Genomic DNA, 22021 nt, shown 5'->3' with positions numbered 1-22021 from the left:
TGTCTGGTTTTGAAAACAAAGATTGAGCAATCAAATTCTTCATTCTTTATCAAATTCTGGAGGTTTTAAGACTTCATTCACAGTAAGTCACACAGTTACCCTTTACTATTATTTTTTCCCCATAAATGTACATATATGGATCAATTCAATGGCATCAAATCAAAACATTGAAAGAAATACTGCAAAATGAGTGACCTTACTTGCATTAAAATCTACAAATTGGCGGGATATCAAGTTAAATCAACTAAAAAAACATTGCCCAATTATTCCCTCAGACACCCTCTTATACAATGATCTGCAATGTAGACAGAGAAAAACCCAGGTGGGGGAAGCTATTTTTGCCTTCTCATCTCTCTACAAGTCTTTCTTTCCTTTACATTCCGAGATGGAGATGTTTGCATTCCCGGGACTGTAAGGAGTGAAAGCGTTGATCAGAGCGTGCTACAAAAAAATGTAAAAAATGAAATAAAATAATCCATTAAATTAGCAATAAAAAGTGTTATAAATCTACAGGCTCCTTATTAAGATGATCATTTGGATATTAAAAAAATACAAGAGCATTTTCTTGTCCTGCTTTTCAGTGAATTTTTTTATACCCTGTTTATTTTGAATACTATCTCCCCATTACTGCTGAGCTGCTTCCACAATTATAAATCTAAGGTAACCGGGACTGCCACTGCACTGTTCAGAACCTCACGGCAGGCATTGCACTGACAGCAGGGCAGACACAGCACGGACAACAGGCACAGAAGGGGACAGACTCTACTTTTGAAACACTACGCAAAAATGTTTCCCTTCTCCTTGGATTTGAAGTGAAAGCAGGTTTCCCCATAATGTCAATTTTACCATGTCTTGAATCTGTTGCCTTATGTTTTTCACCATAGCTGTTATCCCAGTGATCTAATGCATACTGGACCAGATTTAAAAATGCATTTACATGCCTAATATTGGGTTCTGCACATGTAAATGCACTTTACTTGAGTAAGTAGTCATTTGAAAGTTGTTACAATATATACCATTCAATTGTCCACAGGATTTATTCATGCAGGTTCACTTTGTGGGAATAAATGGCTTTTTAAAATTGCTATGATAGCATGTTACTCCTTTGAAAATTCAACTTTCAATATATGTATGATGAAGATCTGATCATCAGATTTCCATGATGTACTCATGCCTTACTAGGGATGTGCATTCGTTTGCAATGTATTGGCAATCCACAACGTATTCGTCCCTATCCATTCTATTCATGGGTTCAAGAAATGGATTGTGATCCCCCACGAATACAAACATATCATACGTTTCATTCTTTTGGCTCACAGTGATTTGATTTCTTAGCGGCCATTTGAGATAGGAGAAGGCCATGGGGAGAGTATCCATAGCAAAAACCAGCCTTTTCCTGTGAGTCATAAGTGACCTCACTGCCCTGTCACAGAGTGGTCAGACAGGTTGGCAAGGAGACCAGAATGCAACCTATCAGAGCTAAACATTTCTCTAATGTGGCCAATCGCTACTCTCACTCAGTGCTCTGCGGTGCTATTCCTGATGACGCAGCACTATGTATACAGTAAGCACGTGGCGTGCCACACACTTTCTTGGCAGGGGTGGTGTGGGGAGGTGGCTGAACATCTCAAATCTGTATTCAATTGCTAGCTACTGTGACAGAATTTTCCATTGGAAAAGATATTTGTTCGATTTGGCTGCAGTGCTGCCGCTAGCTAGCCATACTATTTTTTGACCGCACTTTGTTTTATTGGTCTGGTACAGCAGTGCTCTTTTAAGCCAAGAAGGCAAGGCACTGCCTGCTCGTGGGGATCTGTGGGCAGTTTTCCAGACACACCTATATTGGTACAGCAGTGCTCTTTTAAGCCAAGGAGGCACAGCCTCTTGGGGGTCTGTAGGCAGTTTTCCAGACTCAACTATAGGTACAGCAGTGCTCTTTTAAGCCAAATCTCTAGTAGGCCTCTTTTGTAGTTACCAGTTTGTTGTGTGCACACACATTACATTAGTGCACATCAAGGCACTGTGCCAGTGGGCAGGCAGTTTAGCAGACTCACCTATATTGGAATAACGGTGGTCTGTGAAGCCAAATTCCCAGTGGGCCTCTTTTGGAAATAATTCTTCTAATTGAAATCCCTAGTAGGAAGTGACATTAAATCCATAATGTCAGGGAAAGCGAGATGTGATTGGGTGATTGGTACTGGGAGAGGAGTCACCTCAAAAGAGAGTGCCAGTCCCCCTTTAAAGTTAAAAAGGGACCTGTTCCAATCTAAAATCTCTGGAGGGCCATGCAGTTCCATCTGTAAAAAAATGAAATCTAAAGATGATGCATCACCACCACCTGTTTCTGACCCTGTAGTTTTGGAGGTGAGGGAAGTGGAGGCTGAGTCATGCCAGACAAAATGGCGACACCCAAAAGCAGCAGTGCGACAGCAGTCTCGACTTAGCATTGACAATGTAGTGCAGGCACTGTTTGCTTCTGATTCCGATGAAGAATCATCTTGTGTGGGATTCTCATCAGAAATGGAAGAAGTAATAGCTGACGAGGTTAAGGAGGATGCGTTAGTCCTGTCTTAGTCTCCACTTCAGTGCTGCAGGGGGGAGATGAAACTGATGATGTCAAGGAGGAAGAGCAGTCAGTGTAGTCACAGAGTGTGACTGATGCCCCTGGCATTGCTTCTCAGGGTGCACCCACTACTTCAGCTCCAGTGCCAGCATCCACCCCGAAGGGATCATGAAATACATCTGCGATCTGGAGTCACTTTAAAGTGACGGAGGACCTGCGTTTTGCTCGGTGTAATTACTGTGGCAGAGCTATTAGCAGAGGCAAGCAAATGGGATATTAGGGATGTGAATCGTGTCCTCGATCGTCTTAACGATCGATTTTGGCTGGGAGGGGGAGGGAATCGTATTGTTGCCGTTTGGGGGGGTAAAATATCGTGAAAAATCGTGAAAAATCGTGAAAAATCTAAAAATCTAAAAATCGCAAAACCGGCACATTAAAACCCCCTAAAACCCACCCCCGACCCTTTAAATTAAATCCCCCACCCTCCCGAACCCCCCCCAAATGAGTTAAATAACCTGCGGGTCCAGCGGCGGTCCGGAACGGCAGCGGTCCGGAACGGGCTCCTGCTCCTGAATCTTGTTGTCTTCAGCCGGCGCCATTTTCCAAAATGGCGCTGAAAAATGGCGGCGGCCATAGACGAACACGATTGGACGGCAGGAGGTCCTTCCGGACCCCCGCTGGACTTTTGGCAAGTCTCGTGGGGGTCAGGAGGCCCCCCACAAGCTGGCCAAAAGTTCCTGGAGGTCCAGCGGGGGTCAGGGAGCGATTTCCCGCCGCGAATCGTTTTCGTACGGAAAATGGCGCCGGCAGGAGATCGACTGCAGGAGGTCGTTCAGCGAGGGTTCCGGCGCCTCGCTGAACAACCTCCTGCAGTCGATCTCCTGCCGGCGCCATTTTCCGTACGAAAACGATTTGCGGCGGGAAATCGCTCCCTGACCCCCGCTGGACCTCCAGGAACTTTTGGCCAGCTTGTGGGGGGCCTCCTGACCCCCCCGAGACTTGCCAAAAGTCCAGCGGGGGTCCGGAAGGACCTCCTGCCGTCCAATCGTGTTCGTCTATGGCCGCCGCCATTTTTCGGCGCCATTTTGGAAAATGGCGCCGGCTGAAGACAACAAGATTCAGGAGCAGGAGCCCGTTCCGGACCGCTGCCGTTCCGGACCGCCGCTGGACCCGCAGGTTATTTAAGTCATTTGGGGGGGGGTTCGGGAGGGTGGGGGATTTAATTTAAAGGGTCGGGGGTGGGTTTTAGGGGGTTTTAGTGTGCCGGCTCACGATTCTAACGATTTATAACGATAAATCGTTAGAATCTCTATTGTATTGTGTTCCATAACGGTTTAAGACGATATTAAAATTATCGGACGATAATTTTAATCGTCCTAAAACGATTCACATCCCTATGGGATATCTATCTAATTTTGGCATGACACATCATATGAAGAGGCAACACCCAACAACAGTACTGCCATCTGGTGATGGTAGCAGTACCAGTTAGGGGACCCCTTTTTCCAGGCAGCATAAAGTAGTTGAAAAGGAGCAGAGTCACCTCACGCCCTCAGCCCCTTCTAGCAGTCAGGTGGCAGTCCAGCAACCCCCTGACATGTGGCACAAGCGACAACCCACCATGGAGAAATGGGATGGAGTGTGGTAACACTATCCCGGGGTAGGAGGCAGGCAGCCTCAAAAGTTGTAACCAGGAGCATTGGGGAAATGATTGCCCTTGTTGACCAGCCCTTGCAGATAGTAGAGAATGTGGGTTTCAAGCATTTTCTGAAGGTTGTACTTCCAAATTACAAAGTCCCCTCCAGAACCACATTTAGCATCCCCAGCCTGTACAAGCAGTGTCACAGTCACATCCAAGCGCTTCTAGCTAAGGCAGAGGGGAGGAGTGCATTTCACCTGTGATATCTGGACTGCCATGAATGCCGCACACTCTTACCTCTCCCTGACAGCACACTGGTGGAACCTGGCTGAGACAGGGGCAGGCAGCAGCTCTATTAGTGAACAAGTATCAGTGTGAAGGTGGGCTTTACTGCACACCCACCTGACGGACCAGGCCCATACTGCCACCAATATTCTAGCATGCATCAGACAGATGCTGGAGGGCTGGAAACTACACCAGCGAGACAGGAATTCTAAGGCAGGGTTCTTTGCTACAGATAATGGTGCAAACATGGTAAAGGCTAGGGATGTGCAGAAGGTATGGATTCGTATTCATTGGGACCCAAATCCATTGCATCCATTCTCGGGGGAACCCGATCCATTCATTAGTTACATATTTATTTTATTTATTTATTTTATATACCGTTATTCGGTAGAGCCATCATAACGGTTTACAAATCTGCAATTATCATCCAACATATGCAATTATCTTACAATCAAATGGAGTTTACATAGTAGTTGGGAACAGTAGGGTTTTGTGAACAATCAACATATTTTCTTAGTCGTTGAATAACAGAATATTGCGGAGAACATTTTCAAAGAACTTAACGGATCAAGGGAGTGAGCAGAGAGGGGTAGAAAAGGAGGGTACATCAGGAGAGCATGAAGGAGGAGGATTATGCTTGCGAGTTCTGTTGAGCGCTGGGATGATCAGATGTCAGATAGTTAGAATAGAGTTTGCGGAATAAAAATGTTTTTAGGTCTTTTTTAAATGTTTTTTGGATGTGCTGGGTCCTCAGTTCTATGGGTAGAATGTTCCAAGTTTTGGGGGAAGCAATGGAAAATGTTCTTTCTCCCGTAGTTGAAAGATGAGCGTCTCTTAAGGTGGGGATGTTTAGGAATCCTGTGTTGTTGGAGCGTAGGTTTCTTTGTGGGTTTTGGGGGGTAATGTTTAAGCCTTTTAGTCCATGAAGATCATCATTTAAGATTTTATGAATGATGGTCATAGATTTGTAGGTAATTCGTGCAGAAATAGGAAGCCAGTGAAGAGAGGTTAAAATGGGTGTAATGTGTTCGTTTCTTTTTTTTCCGGTAAGGATTCTGGCAGCTGAGTTCTGCAGTATTTGGAGTGGTTTGAGGGATGATGAAGGGATTCCAATAAGTAATGAGTTGCAGTAATCGAAGGTGGAGAAAATAAGCAGTTGGAGGACGGTTCTGAAGTCAGAAGGGTTGAGAAATGGCTTTATGTGTCTTAGGGTTAGTAGCTTGTGGTATCCTTCTTTCGTTTTATTTACAATGTGGGGTTTGAAAGAGAGTTCAGCATCGATGGTAACTCCAAGGTTCCTGGTATGGGTGGTAGGGATTATAGTTGTCATTTGTTTATCTAGGATTGTCAGGGGTGGCGGAGTTAGATTGGGTTTTTTATCCATGAGTATGATTTCAGTTTTGTCAAAGTTGATTATGAGTTTCAGGGAGTTTAGTAAGTGCTTGATTGAGATAAGTAGATCTGATGTTTTTTTGTATGCGTCTTCAATTGAGTTTTGAATGGGAATTAGAAGCTGAATGTCATCAGCGTAGAGGAAATGTGAGATTCCATGATCTTTTAGTAGTTGGCAGATGGGTAGGAGGTAAATGTTGAAGAGGGTAGCGGATAAGGCTGAACCTTATGGAACTCCAGTTTTGAGGTCAATCATTTTTGATGATATGTATTTGTTTCCCAAAAGAACCCTCATCCCAACCCTATAAATTTAATTAACTACAACCCCCCACCCTCCTGACTCCCCTCCCCCCCAAGATGGATCCGGCCGTCCATTGCTCCTACCATGTGACAGGGGCCGACCAATTGCACCGGAACCCCTTGTGACATAGTAAGTGCAAAGGCTATCGGTGCCATTTTGAATACTGGCAGCCAATAGCCTGAGTGCAGGAGATCACTCCAGGACCCCAGCTGGACCACCAGGGACTTTTGGAAAGTCTTGGGGGGTTAGGAGGGTGGGGGTTTATTTGTTAGTGATACGTTGTATTCGTGGGGATTCACCATACGTTTTGTGACCCCCCCCCCCAAATACAACAAATATGGCATATACATTTCGGATTGCCAATACATTGCAACAAATGCACACCCCTAGTAAAGGCAATAACTGACGGGTGCTTTCAGAACATCCAGTCCGTATGCACACACTCTGCACCTGGTAGTGAAGTCAGATCTGGGGTTGGAGTCCAAGCACGAAAAGAATGAATACCTGCAGGACTTTATACACAAGTGCAGGGACATAGCAGGGCACTTCCACAGAAATGTGAAGGCGGGGCAGGTTCTCCGACAAAAGCAGACTGATTTGGACATGCCTCACAAGCGTCTCATTCAAGACATTGCCACCTGGTGGAATTCCACCTTTATGATGCTGGAGAGGTTACTGGAGCTGCAGATACCCCTTTATAAACTTTCTGGTTCAATGGACATAGGTGTGCAGAATCCCCTAGGGCATCATGACTGGTTAGTCATGAGTCAGCTGGTAATAATCCTGCAGCCCTTAAAGGATGTCACGGAGGAGCTGAGTTCCAGAAGTGCCACCTTGGCTGACATCATCCCTATAGTTTATTGCCTGGATGAAAATTTGGAGGGGTTTAAACAGGAAGAGGGAATGACAGCTGAGGTGCTGCATTGTCTGAAAGTTTTGCAGCAGCAGATGAAAGAGAGATTAAGGCCTTTAACAGAACAGAACACATACATGCTTGCCACAGTCTGTGATCCCTATATGAGAGGGAAACTTGCCCTACAGTCCAATTGTCTCTCATTTGTGAAGGACCTGCTGTTAGCAAAAGTCAGTGATCAGGAGCGCCATAAGCAGAGACAGATTAGGCTTGAGGCAGAGGTGGAAACAGCGGCGGGCACTTCAGAGAGTTATGCTAACCCAAGCATGAACAGCACTCTGTCAGCAACAGCTAGTAACTCCTCCTCCTCCACTTCAGTACACCAAAGGCATGTTGCCCATAAAGATTCATCTTTTGTGCTACAGGCTAGAGAGAAAGCAGCTGGCATGAGTGACTCTCAGCCTACCCAAGCAAAGGAGACACCAGCACAGTTGTCAGTGACATGGTATCTCTCAGAGCCTACAGAGAACATGCAGACAGATCTGCTGGCATCTTGGGCACACAAGTCCACTGTCTGGCCACACCTAGCCAATGTGGATCAGCGATATCTGTCATGTCCACCAACCAGTATGCTCAGTGAACATATATTTTTAATGACAGGGGATATCATGAGCCCTGACTGCTCAAGGCTGGCACCAGCCTTTGCTTGGGTTTACAAATTTTCCCTGTGAATGGCAAGATGAATAAAACGCTGTGCCTGTCCGTCTACTTTCAAGGTTGTATGTCCCTACAAGGGCATGACCTCAAACGCTGTGCCTGTCCGTCCACTGTCTAGGCCGTACGTCCCTACAAGGGCTTGACCTCAAATGCTGTGCCTGTCCGTCCACTGTCCAGGCTGTATGTCCCTACAAGGGCCTGACCTGAAATGCTGTGCCTGTCTGAGTTTAGTTCTGGTATTTCTAATTTACCCAAGAGAACTCTTGCCTAACAAATCTGCTTCATTTTTTGAAATGGGTTAATAAACATGTGGATAAAGGTGAACTGCTAGATGTAGTGTATTTGGATTTTCAGAAGGCATTTGACAAAGTCCCTCATGAGAGGCTTCTACGAAAACTAAAAGGTCATGGGATAGGAGGCGATGTCCTTTCGTGGAATACAAACTGGTTAAAAGACAGGAAATAGAGAGTAGGATTAAATGGTCAGTTTTTTCATTGGAAGAGGGTAAACAGTGGAGTGCCTCAGGGATCTGTACTTGGACTGGCGCTTTTCAATATATATATAAATGATCTGGAAAGGAATACGATGAGTGAGGTTATCAAATTTGAGGATGATACAAAATTATTCAGAGTAGTTAAATCACAAGCAGAATGTGATACATTACAGGAGGACTTTGCAAGACTGGAAGACTGGGCATCCAAATGGCAGATGAAATTTAATGTGGACAAATGCAAGGTGTTACATATAGGGAAAGATAACCCTTGCTGTAGTTACACGATGTTAGGTTCCATATTAGGGGTAACCACCCAAGAAAAAGATGTAGGCATCATAGTGGATAATACTTTAAAATCGTCGGCTCAGTGTGCTGCAGCAGTCAAAAAAGCAAACAGAATGTTAGGAATGATTAGGAAGGGAATGGTTAATAGAACGGAAAATGTCATAATGCCTCTATATCGCTCCATGGTGAGACCGCACCTTGAATACTGTGTACAATTCTGGTCGCCACATCTCAAAAAAAGATATATTTGTGATGGAGAAAGTACAGAGAAGGACAACCAATATGATAAAGGGGATGGAACAGCTCCCCTATGAGAAAAGGCTGAAGAGGTTAGGGCTGTTCAGCTTGGAGAACAGACAGCTGAGGGGGGATATGATGAGGTCTTTAAGATCATGAGAGGTCTTGAATGAATAGATGTGACTCAGTTATTTACCCTTTCGAATAATAGAAGGACTAGGGGGCATTCCATGAAGTTAGCAAGTAGTACATTTAAGACTAATCAGAGAAAATTCTTTTTCACTCAATGCACAATAAAGCTCTGGAATTTGTTGCCAGAGGATGTGGTTAGTGCAGTTAGTGTAGCTGGGTTCAAAAAAGGTTTGGATAAGTTCTTGGAGGAGAAGTCCATTAATGGCTATTAATCAAGTTTACTTAGGGAATAGCCACTGCTATTAATTGCATCAGTAGCATGGGATCTTCTTAGTGTCTGGGTAATTGCCAGGTTCTTGTGGCTTGGTTTGGCCTCTGTTGGAAACAGGATGCTGGGCTTTATGGACCATTGGTCTGACCCACCATGGCAATTTCTTATGTTCTTATGTTCTTATAGCTTCATGTATTTGTGCATCACTTCTTTCCAGAATATTCTTTTCCTGTTTTTCAACATTTGGAATGGAAGAACATAAAAAGCTGACTTCAGATGTTTGGAGCTTGCATATTTCATATGGTCAATAGTTCTCCTTACCTTCATAATATGGGCCATGTTCCTAAAATCTTTCTTAGGTGCCAATAGTAATGTTTCTAGTACTGTAGAAAACTGGTGGTTGTTGTACTCTAGTTCATCATCTGTCTTCCCATAGTTTACAGAGGCACTGTATAAACAACAAAGTCAACATAGGTTGATATTGTAGCTTTGGACTTAAGTAGCGGTTTTCTTATTTTTGAGAGCTCTTCATGTAACTTTGTCATCAGCTGAAGTGCATAAGTACATTTATAGCTTCTGGGTATTCACAAAAAATCTCCAGCTCAGTTCTTGCTTCACAAATGGCAGTCTCTATTGCTCTAAAAGCATCCTCTGTTGAATTATCTTTCAGAAATGAAAAAGATGGCATTTTCTTCTGGCAGTGAACCGGTTCAAGAAGAAGTTACAGATCACACCACATCATACCTGCACAAGGGAAGTCCTTTAATGCTGTGCCTGTCCATCTAGGCCTTATGTCCCTACGTGGGCTTGACCTCTATCCTTGAATGCTGTGCCTGTGTGTCTAGGATTTATGTGCCTATGTGGGCTTGACCTCTATCCTCGAATGCTGTGCCTGTCTGTCCAGACTTTATGTACCTATATGGGCTTGACCTCTATCCTCGAATGCTGTGCCTGTCTGTCCAGACTTTATGTACCTATATGGGCTTGACCTCTATCCTCGAATGCTGTGCCTGTCCATCCAGACTTTATATCCCTACGTGGGCTTGACCTCTAATGCTGTGCCTGTCCATCCAGGCTTTATGTCTCTACAAGGGTTTGACCTCTAATGCTGTGCCTGTCCGTCCAGGCCTTATGTCCCTCTGTGGGCTTGACCTCTATCCTTGATTGCTGTGCCTGACTATCCAGACCTTATGTCCCTATGTGGGCTTGATCTCTAATGCTTTGCCTGTCCATCCATACTTTACAAGGGTTTGACCTCAAATGCTGTGCTTGTCCATCCAGGCCTTATATCCCTATGTGGGCTTGACCTCTATCCTCAAATGCTGTGCCTGTCTGTCCAGGAGTTTTGTACCTAAAAGTTTGACCTCTAATGCTGTGCCTGTCTGTCCAGTCCTTATGTCCCAACGTGGGCTTGACCTCTATCCTTGAATGTTGTGCCTGTCCATCCAGGCCTTATGTCCCTACGTAGGCTTGACCTCAAATGCTGTTCCTGTCCATCGAGGATTTATGTCCCTACGTGGGCTTGACATCTATCCTTGAATGCTGTGCCTGTCTATCCAGGCTTTATGTCTTAACCTCTTATGCTGTGCCTGTCCGTCCAGGATTTACATATCTACAAGGGTTTCACCTTGTCCGTCCAGGCCATATGTCCCTATGTGGGCTAGACCTCTATCCTTGATTGCTGTGCCTGTCTATCCAGGTCATGTCCCTACGTGGGCTTGACCTTTAATGCTGTGCCTTACTGTCAAGGCTTTATGTCTCTACAAGGGTTTGACCTTGAGTGCTGTGCCTGTCCATCCAGGCCTTATGTCCCTACGTGGGCTTGACCTCTAATGCTTTGCCTGTCTATCCAGGCTTTACATCTCTACAAGGATTTGACCTCAAATACTGTGTCTGTCCAACCAGGATTTATGTCCCTACATGGGTTTGACCTCTATCCTCGAATGCTGTGCCTGTCTGTCCAGGCCTTATGTCCCTACTTGGGCTTGACCTCTATTCTCAAATGCTGTTCCTGTCCGTCTAGGCCTTATGTCCCTACGTGGACTTGACCTCTAATGCTGTGTCTGGGCATCCAGATTTTACGTCTCTACAAGGGTTTGACCTCGAATGCTGTGCCAGTTTGTCCAGGCCTTATGTCCCTACGTGGGCTTGAGTCCTATCCTCGAATGCTGTGCCTGTCCATCCAGGATTTATGTCCCTAAAAGGGTTTCACCTCTAATGATGTGCCTGTATGTCCAGGCCTTATGTCCCTACATAGGCTTGACCTCTATCCTCGAAAGTTGTGCCTTTCTATCCAGGCCTTATGTCCCTATGTGGGCTTAACCTCGAATGCTGTTCCTGTCCATCCAGGATTTACATCTCTACAAAGGTTTGACGTTGAATGCTGTGCCTGTCCAAACAGGCCTTATATCCCTACGTAGGCTTGACCTCTATCCTCGAATGCTGTGCCTGTCCATCCAGGCCTTATGTCGCTACGTGGGCTTGACCTCTATCTTTGAATGCTGTACCTGTCCACCCACGCCTTATGTTCCACCGTGGGCTTGACCTCGAATGCTGTGCCTGTCCATCCCGGCTTTACGTATCTACAAGGGTTTGACCTCTAATGCTGTGCCTGTTCATCCAGGCTTTATGTCCCTACGTGGGCTTGACCTCTATCCTAGAATGCTGTGCCTGTCCATCCAGGCTTTGTGTCTCTACAAGGGTTTGACCTCTAATGCTGTGCCTGTCCGTCCAGGATTTATGTACCTACGTGGGCTTGACTTTTATCCTCAAATGCTGTGCCTATCCATCCAGGCCTTATGTCCCTATGTGGGCTTGACCTCGAATGCTGTGCCTGTCTATCCAGGATTTACATCTCTACAAGGGTTTGACCTCTAATGCTGTGTCTGTCCAGCCAGGCTTTATGTCCCTATGTAGGCTTGGCCTCTATTCTTGAATGCTGTGCCTGTCCATCCAGGATTTATGTCCCTAAAAAGGTTTGACCTCTAATGCTGTGCCTGTCCACCCAGGCTTTACATCTCTACAAGGGTTTGACCTCGTATGCTGTGCCTATCCATCCAGGTCTTATGTCCCTAAGTGGACTTGACCTCTATCCTTGAATGCTGGGCCTGTCCATCCAGGCTTTTTTGTCCCTAAAAGGGCTTGACCTCGAATGCTGTGCCTGTCCATCCAGGCCTTACGTCCCTAAAAGGGCTTGACCTCTAACAATGTGCCTGACCATCATGGAGCCCTTTCCTGCTCAAAGGAAAGGGATCTCTCCCCGGGGTATCCGACCAGCCTATCTCTTAGTACCCATTGACCCATGTTGAACCAGACCACTGTTCACATGGAAACCTCCTTTATGTCAACTCGCCACATGTTGAAGGCTCATTCTCCACTCTAGTGGCGAATCCATTCTAGGTAGTCCTTTCCTGTACAAAGGAAAGGGAACTCTCTCCGGGGCCAGCCTGTCTTGCCTCTATTAAAACCACAGGGACCTGACTACCTCAACTCTGCCAGCCTGCCTTGCCCCTATCAAAACCACAGGGACAAGACTACTTCCACTCTGCCAGCCTTTCTTGCACCTATCAGCTTTCTGCCACTCTGCCTTGCTGCCATACACCAGTCGAGTCACTCCTCTCCTTGTGGTGTTCTTGCCACTATCATGGTTCCTCAGTGTGTTGGTGCTAGTCTATCTGCTTGCCATGGTGTGTTTTTTGACACTGTTGCTGCAGCTTTGTGCCTCTGTTAAAGCACTCTTGCCACTCCTGATACCCCTTTGCCCCTTTAAAGTGCCTTAGGCTATTCATGCTACTTTGGTGCCACGTTGCCACAGTCTAAGTACCTTGGGGCTCTTTTCTCGTTCTGATGATAGCTCCCCAGAAGTTTCATCAGAATTGATAAGAAAACTCCAATTCTGCAGCCAAAAATAGGCTGCAAATACTTCCCCCATTGAGTTTAATGGGAAATCGGAAAACGAATAAAATGTATCAACGAATAGGGTTTTCCCCCTATGAAACGATTGCAATGGATACGGGTCCCGGTGAAATGAATACCAAATAGCAATGGATTTTTTCCTTTTGCACATCCCTAGAATCCTATACCTTCCATCCCTGATGGAAATGAAATATCGCCTACCGAAGGTACAAAAGAAAGATAAATTATAGTTAGTGCTCTATTAAGAAACTATAAACCAACATTACTGGTCTCACTAGGGGATGCAATTATTAACTTTTGGGTGGAAGGTACACTATATGTTTTGGTGAATTGTGAGCCATTGCATCATCCTGTCAGTTTTGGAACACTGAACTGGTAATCATTTGATAACTATTCCCCAGAAAAACAAATTTGGTATGCAGTGTTACAAAATCTGAAGTTAGGCATGTCTATACACCAAATGTTTTCTCTCTCATTCCTTTAAAGTAGCTGATTTGAGATTTCCAAATGATTTGCAGCCCTGCTGACTGCAGTGATTCCACATCCTTAGCGGTCATCCAACAAGGCAATATCTGTACTCTATGAAGGAGGGCACACCTGCCAAAAAGTGATAAAGGCAATTTACCATGTTTTAAACTGGTCTCTAATCTGATCTATAATATTGATGATATTTAATTGCTATAATTTAGCTAGTTCATGTGGAATTTGTAACCCTAGATATTTTAAATGAGATGCCCAGTTTAATTTTTTTAATAACAATATCAATTTCACATACAGATATGGATACATTAAGAAGATCAATATGTGCATTGTCTAGCTTAGGTGATTTCAGCCCAGCAAGGAAGTTTACATGGTAGAGACATCATCCCTGCCGTGACCCAAATATAATGCAGTGTAATACTCAATAAAAACTTTACGTATGTCACTTGTTTTCCTGTACTCCATTTTGGTTTAGTGCTTTTTATTAATCAAACTAAAAACATACTAGCCTTGTTGCCATATTGAAAAACTGATTGTGGAGGATGTTTGTTATTAACACTTGAAAGCTTGTCATCCTATTAAAGCTCCATCAGTTCCTGCAAACCAGGCATAAGAATGAGACTTGGAAATGGATAAAAGAGTTATGTTAGGACAGCACAAAATAAACAAACAGTTGCATATGGAAATTTCAAGTCCCTTCCCCAAAAATCTTACAGTATAATTGATGGTAGAAGTGAGAGAAGATTCACATAGAAGGGGGGATGCAAAGCTGAGGAGGGGCAGTGTGTGACAGTGTGTGACAGATGCAAAGAGGGAGCAGGGGTAATGTGGCAGGGGAGGGAGCAGGGGTAATGTGGCAGGGGAGGGAGAATCTCAATGAGGAAAGAGAGAGAAGTAGATCTAAAGGTGAGGGACAGAGAGGGAGAAGACAAGCACTACATTGTGCTCTATGCACAGGAGACTGTGGAGGCTGAGACAGAGGCTGGGACAGTGGAGTGCAGGGCTATTGACTCAGAGAGAGATTGGGAGACAATGGACAGACTCAAGAATGGAGGAGGCAGAGCCAAGTCTTTGGACCTGGAAATACTTTCAAGCAGTGGTGTCCAAGGCTTGTAAGCATTGCTGTGCAAGAGACAGAGATCCACTTATAGGCGGTTCCCCTTATTGAAGATGAAGGTGCCCCAAAACCTATGTATGTTCAGTGCTGTTTAGCTGCATAAATGGGACTTATGCAGCTAAGTATTGGCCACTGAATCTATATTCAACAGCCATCACTTAACCATATACGTCCCTTATATGGCTAAAAGATACATGCCCAAGAAGTAGGAGTGTATTGGTTGGATTTGTGGTGGTGCGAGTTAGCTGTATAACTTATGCGGCTAACCACCAATATTCTGACTTAACTACATAAGTATCCGTTTAAGTTTAGATGCCCTATAGAGTAGGGTATAATTCTACCCTATAGAATAGGGTAGAATTATCTGGCTAGCATGTATATATATATATGTCTTTATTCAGTGGCTTCACCATGCTGATGAATACATCGTAACTTGGCCGGATACATTCTATCCGGATAAGTTACTTACATGGCCAACTTTGAAAATCTACCCAGAAGATATCTAGGGAATGGGTAAGTTATTTTTAAGTCTTGGCTTATTCAGAAAGGATCAGATTGATTCTGATATTGGAGAAGCATAAGCAGTGTTTTGTTAATATTCATAAGATAGAATTAGACACACTTTTCTGCAGCCAACTGTCAGCCTTTCTGTGTGTTTGAATTATTATTTAGAATTCACAGTTTTGTTTTTTAATGTTATTCCTGTGATTCCTGGGGTACTGATTATTTTGCTTGAAAGTTGCATTGTGCACTGTACTGGAATGTAGCATCTCTAAAGAGAATACCTGAATAACACATATGCAGAGTCTGCACCTTTATTAGGCTTTACAATAGTTGCCCTCTCTTCCCACATCTGGCAGCTGAGAAAGATTTCTCTCTCCTTCTCCAGGACATTCCACCTCTTTTTATGCATTTTCAATCACACCTCAGCCAGCGATGTCCTCTCTAGGTCATGGGTGTGAGGCAGATCCATTAATCAGATAAATCCTTTCACCTTATACAGCACCTAACAAACAGACCGATACAGTACAGTGCACTTTTCTGTGCACCCTCCGACTTAATATCATGGCAATATTAAGTCGGAGGCCCCAAAAGTAAAAAAAAAAGTAAAAAGTAAAAAAAAAAATTAAAAATCGGCCCGCGGCCCGCAGGTCGGAAGATAGATGCTCAATTATGCCGGCGTCTGTTTTCTGAACCCATGGCTGTCAGCGGGTTTGAGAACTGACGCTGGCAAAATTGAGAGTCGGCTGTCAAACCCGCTGACAGCCGCTGCTCCTGTCAAAAAGGAGGCGCTAGGGACACGCTATGGACACGCTAGGGATGCGCTAGTGTCCCTAGTGTCTCCTTTAACCGTGGGCCCTAATTTGCATAGGCCTCCCTCCTGAATCACGCGCCCAGGAGAGTGGTCTGTGCGTGCGCCGGGAGAGTGGGCACTCACCAGCTCTCCCGTGCGTTTTTCTGAATCGGCCTGAAAATGGGCCAATTCTGTAAAGTGTACTTGGCTGTGCTCAGTCTTCAACACACATTTGGATGTGTGTTTTTGAGGGGCATCTATTACCTCTTATACTGTAAGGGGTTTAGCGCCTCAAAAACGTGCAGCCAAGCCCCCTGAAAACAAATAGCTCTCATCACATGCAAATGCATGTTCATGAGGCTATGAGTTAGTCACCGAGCATTCTGTAAGTATAATGTGTGGACAATCTGCACATTTTACAGTCATAAATTAATGCCTGCCCAACGACAGGTGTTAATTTATGAGCAGCCAAACAAAGTGTACAAAAAAGCAGAAAATACACTCAATTTTAATTGTGTCCATTTTCCTAACAGATCACCGTTAGCTGGTTCGGAAAATAGATGCTCGTAAAATTGATCGTTGAATTCCTGAACCCGGTGACCGAGCCACGTCTCCTGGGCCAAGGAGGTGCTAGGGGTGCACAATCGCCCCTAGTGCCTCCTTTTAGTGCGACTCCTCATTTAAATATAGGATTGCGCATCCAGGAAAGGTGGCTGGGCGTGCATCGGGAGAGCGGGCGCTCAACATGGAGTGCCCGTTCTCCCATGATCTTTTCTGTATCGGGCTTCCCCATTCCTGAGAAATCTTTTACCATATCTGCCACACCTTCAACTTCATGCTATAAGTCCTTCTAGTTCATCAGACTTATTTCAGTGTTTTCCATTTGCATAAAGAATTTAATGGAATGTGTTCTCATGCAATTCATTGGCTGTGCTCCTCCCTGCTGTTGTCTTAATTTCCAATTCCTGTTTTTGGATAAAACATATATGTCTCCTCCATCCATTGCCATAGCAGTCATTCCTCAGTCAATGGCTTTTAAAACCGATTCCTCCAAACTTGCACTGCTGGTTCATTCTAATGTTCCTTCCTCTGTCCTTTCTCAGGGGAGTATAAAGAATGTCTTCCCAAGATCCTTGTTATCCATGTAAGAAATGAGGAAAACCCCAAATATCGGCAGTGTGACGAAGGCTGAACTTCATGGACTGATGTCGCCTTTTAACTCAGGTAACTGTGTGTCCCATGCAGCATCTCATAGCTTCCTCCTTGTGAGCATCCAAGGAGCTTATTTCTAATGATGCCACTTTATCCAGTAATTTCCCTTGTTTATTACAGAATACATAGAAGAAGAAAATCTCACCACACTGACAGAATTCATCATTCTGGGATTTCCTGAATTCCCAGATCTACAAGTTCCCCTTTTCCTTCTGTTCTTACTGATTTACCTGATCATCCTGATGGGGAACCTCACTATTATAGCCCTGACATGCCTGGACCCTCGTCTGCACACCCCCATGTACTTTTTCCTCTGTAACTTGTCCTTCCTTGATATCTCTTCGACCTCAGTCACACTACCCAAACTGCTGGATATCTTCTTAAGGAAGAATCACCAAATTTCTGCAGTTAGATGTTTTGCACAGGTGTATTTTTTCATGGTTTCAATATGTGTAGAATTTTTTCTGCTTACGGTCATGGCTTACGACCGCTATGTCGCAATATGTCACCCTCTGCGCTATGCTGTGATAATAATGACTCAGAGACTCTGTTTGCTGATGGTTTCAGCCTTATGGCTTTTTGGGATTCTGATTAGCATTACATACATTGCCTTCCTACTGCATTTCTCTTATTGTGGTTCCCATGAAATTAACCATTTCTTCTGTGATATCTCAGCATTGCTAAAACTCTCCTGCACCAGCACCTCAGGCATTGAATTAGTAACTTACATTTTTGGAGGTCTTATAGAATTGCCCAGCATTATCTCAACCTTTGTGTCTTATGTCTACATCATCTCCACCATCCTAAGGATCCGTTCCACGGAGGGGAGACGCAAAGCCTTCTCCACCTGCTCCTCCCACCTCACAGTTGTTATTCTGTTCTATGGGACTATGCTCTGTTCATATATGAGACCAACATCCACACAATCCCTCACTCAAAACAAACTCTCTGCTGTATTGTTTAATGCTTTAATCCCTATGTTCAACCCCATTATTTATAGCCTAAAAAACCAAGAGGTAAAAAAAGCCCTGAGAAATCTTGCTACTAGGATATTAATTTTTAGAGATTGGAAGAACATTTTCTCCAACCGTGGCTGCAAAACCTTATGGCAGACAAAGAGATAATGTGAAATGCACCTTGCATATAAAGGACATCTCCTTTTTAAGTGAGTGACTGTAGTTCCTTATTTAATCCCCTGACAGGGTATATAAAATAATGCACTCAGTCATCCTTTCCATGTGTCACGTCCTCAATCTATCAATCTCTAACAGTGCATTCAAACCTGCTGTGATCATATCTCTTTTTAAAAACCCTCAGAGGTCTCTTCCTGTCCTGCCAACTATTGTCCATTCTCTTTGTGTTACTCACTGTAGAGTCGGCCTATTGCTGTGTTTCCTCATGGGACCCCTCCCCATGGGAGGAGTCATCAATAGGGATGTGAATCGTGTGATCGATCATCTTAACGATCAATTTTGGCTGAGGGGGGGGGGGAAATCTGATCGTCATTGTTTTTTTGGTTAAAAAATTGTTTTATCGGGGGAGGGGGAGGGCGGGAAAACCGGCACACTAAAACAACCCTAAAACCCATCCCGACCCTTTAAAACAAATGCCCTACCCTCCCAAACCCCCCAAAATGTTTTAAATTACCTGGGGTCCAGTGGGAGGGGGGGTCCCGGTGCGATCTCCCGCTCTCTGGCCACGGCTGCGTTAAGAGAAATGGCGCCGGTGGCCCTTTGCCCTTATCATATGACAGGGCAAAGGTAGCGCCGGCGCCATTTTGGTTCCTGGCATCCGACGTCACGAGCGCAGGAGATCGCTCCCGGACCCCCGCTGGACCCCCAGGGACTTTTGGCCAGCTTGGGGGGCCTCCTGACCCCCACAAGACTTGCCAAAAGTCCAGCGGGGGTCCGGGAGCGACCTCCTGCATGTGGGCCGTATTGCCAATATTCAAAATGGCGCTGGCGTTACCTTTGCCCTGTCACATGGTAAGGGCAAAGGGCCACCGGCGCCATTTCTTTTAAAGCAGCCGTGGTCCGAGAGTGGGAGATCGCGCCGGGACCCCCCCACTGGACCCCAGGTAATTTAAAACATTTTGGGTGGGTTCAGGAGGGTGGAGGATTTGTTTTAAAGGGTCGGGGTGGGTTTTAGGGTTGTTTTGGTGTGCCAGTTTTCCCGCCCTCCCCCCTCCCCTGATTTACGATTTTTTGACGATAAATCGGGGGACTTGCTATTGTATTGCGGCTCTAACGATTTTTGACGATTTAAAATATATCTGACGATTGTTTAAAATCGTCAAAAAACGATTCACATCCCTATGAGGCATTAATATTTAATGGCAAAAAAGAGCTACAAACAGGGGTGGCTGAAGTTTCCCTACTTTTTTTCCAATAATGCTTCCCTAATAAAGGATAAAGAGAGTTCCAGGTAAATAAAACTTTTATTGCCTACCTGAAATTGAAAGCAAAATATAGTTCAAATATCCCCACAATCACAAATGGTCCCAGATGGACCCAGTCGGAGTAATTAGTGCATTTTTATGTGCAACTATTTGATTTTTTTATTTACTTTTAGTTGTTTACTTTATTTTATTTGATTAGGTAACCCGCTTTGATTAATTATGTAATTGCTAAAACGGTATAGAAATAATTTAAATAAATAAATATCTCCCCTCAGCTGTCTCTTCTCCAAAGTGAAGATCCCCAACATCTTTTGCCTTTCCTCAAAGGAAAATTGTTCTAAATCCTTTATCATTTTGGACGCCCTTCTCTGATCCTTTCCAAATTCCACTATGTCTTTTTTGAGAAGTGGTGACCAGAACTGCACTCATTACTTTAGTGGCTGGATGTCGGGAAGGTCCTGTGCCAGGAATATGCCACTGATAAGAACAAGAGACGCGATGCTGGGATCAAGCATCTATATGCTCAGGGACCAAGATCTATATACATTAAGAAGAAGTGCAAGAATTGGAATCGGGGGGGGGGGGGGGGTGTGTGTGCTTACATCAGGTCACATATCCTAATCCTTCAGAAAATGGATCATGGCTCACACTTTTTCAATGGGTTGAAAAGAAGAAGGGGCCAAAAGGTAGGGGATTGCACGACCGGGGTGGGGGCGTGACGCGGGGGGGAGGGGGGCGCAAGGGTCGCCTAGGGCACACAGTACCCTTGCAGCAGCCCTGGGTACAAACAGGGACAGTAACTTTCAAATCAGTGCATGGTCGCACATTTGCATGCATACATCAGCTCGTGCCCAGGGGCATGGCCATTCTATAACATATGCACTCCTATGTGTGCATGTTAAAATAGCCTGGCTGTTCACACATTTGCAAGCAATCCCACTTCTACCTCAGAAATCGGCAGATTTTAAAAGGGGCAAGCGCCTATGCCATCCTCAGTTTGACCAGTTCATCCCCAGTTCACCCAGTTAAGAGAGAGATGAGAGATCCTCCACACCCCCCCCCCCACACCCCAGTTTGATAGCCTTCATTCCACCCAGTTAGTACCAATCCTTTAAACCTCACAGATATGCCTGGTTTTCATTAAATGTTAACTTATATGGCATCTATAGCAGAAGGAAACTTACACATAAGAGGGTACCGGCATGTACCTGTACGCATAAGTATTTACGCGGTAAATTCAAGTTAAAATCTAGGAATGCCCATGCACTGCCTAGACTATGCTCATGCCCACGTCCCTTTTTTGGAACTTTTCATGTGTGCGTGCAGTGACAAGTACGCACATATCCAGGCGGCTTTTAATATCCGCTCAGCATACCCCAGCTCAGCTCGTGCACGTACCTCCCATTTTCAGCACGTGCTGGGCTTTTAAAATTCACCTTAAAATTATGTATTTAGTTTTATTTTTGTGAATATTTTATTGTACTCCCCATACTATGGAGGAACAGGCAATAAATGCTTTTAAATAAAATAAATATATTACTTTATGCAAATATACACTGGAATTGTTGCAGAATTATGTGACCCTTCCCACAAACTCTACCACCAAGCTGCTGCAGGGTAACGGGTTGCCATAATTCAAATTCATAGAGTAGCCAATGAAGCCGTGAAGGATGTGGAACACACCATTTCATGTAATGAGATTCTCCATGTCGCTATCTTCACGACAAGTGTTCTGCAGCACAGCTGCAGAAATAGAAAACTGCAGAAATAGAGAAAAATAACCCATATTTCTTTTTTCCAAAAATCCTGACATCAGAATATAACTATTCACAGGTCCATTTTGTCTCCGGGAGCAAACTCTTACAGTGGCAGAGTGACTTGACCAAGAAAATCTGACATGAAACCAAAACTTCCTCTCTTATGTAGTTTTATTGCAAAAAGTATATCTCTAACAGTAAAACCTAAAATTCACTTTGCTCTCCCCATCCTACATAGGCAGCTTTTTTATACTTTTTGTTTTTTCATTACACACATACATAGCCAATCAATACATTTTAATTTGATTACCCATTTCATTGCATCATATTCTCATGGCATCATCACCTCATAGAGCCAATCATGGATTGGGTTTATTCCTTCATCCAAATATATACTGATTAGTAATTAGTATGATGTAAGCTATAATGCAATCCTTTTCTCCATCTTATATCTTAACCACCGTTTAAGATCCAAGGATAAGATGTCCTTTTGTCCTTGATCTTAGATGGAGCATCATGTAGTGTTTTTCTCTCTTTCAAGTAGAAAACATGTTTATCTCCTATGACAATGGCCATAAATCCTCCGAATGAGCTACTGGAGAGGGTACTAATCCCACTGCTGGAAGCTTTCTCCTCCGTTTCAGAGGGACCCATGTCTAACGCCTTCAGCTTCCACACCT

At 44.4% G+C, this 22021-nt stretch overlaps 1 protein-coding gene across 1 annotated transcript in view; it reads right to left on the bottom strand.

Moving 5' to 3' along the window:
* The window catches only part of LOC115077527 (olfactory receptor 1020-like), a 28147-nt gene extending 18640 nt beyond the window's left edge, over positions 1–9507 (bottom strand). The window contains exon 1 of the mRNA XM_029579820.1: positions 9490–9507. Within this exon, the coding sequence (XP_029435680.1) occupies positions 9490–9507 (18 nt within the window). The remainder of the gene's footprint in view (positions 1–9489) is intronic.
* Between the last annotated feature and the right edge of the window lie 12514 nt (positions 9508–22021).

Source organism: Rhinatrema bivittatum, chromosome 16 (genome assembly GCF_901001135.1).
Source record: "Rhinatrema bivittatum chromosome 16, aRhiBiv1.1, whole genome shotgun sequence".
Lineage (NCBI taxonomy): Eukaryota > Metazoa > Chordata > Amphibia > Gymnophiona > Rhinatrematidae > Rhinatrema > Rhinatrema bivittatum.
The sequence above is the reverse complement of the archived record's forward strand: the minus strand, read 5'-3'. Positions and strand labels throughout refer to the sequence as shown.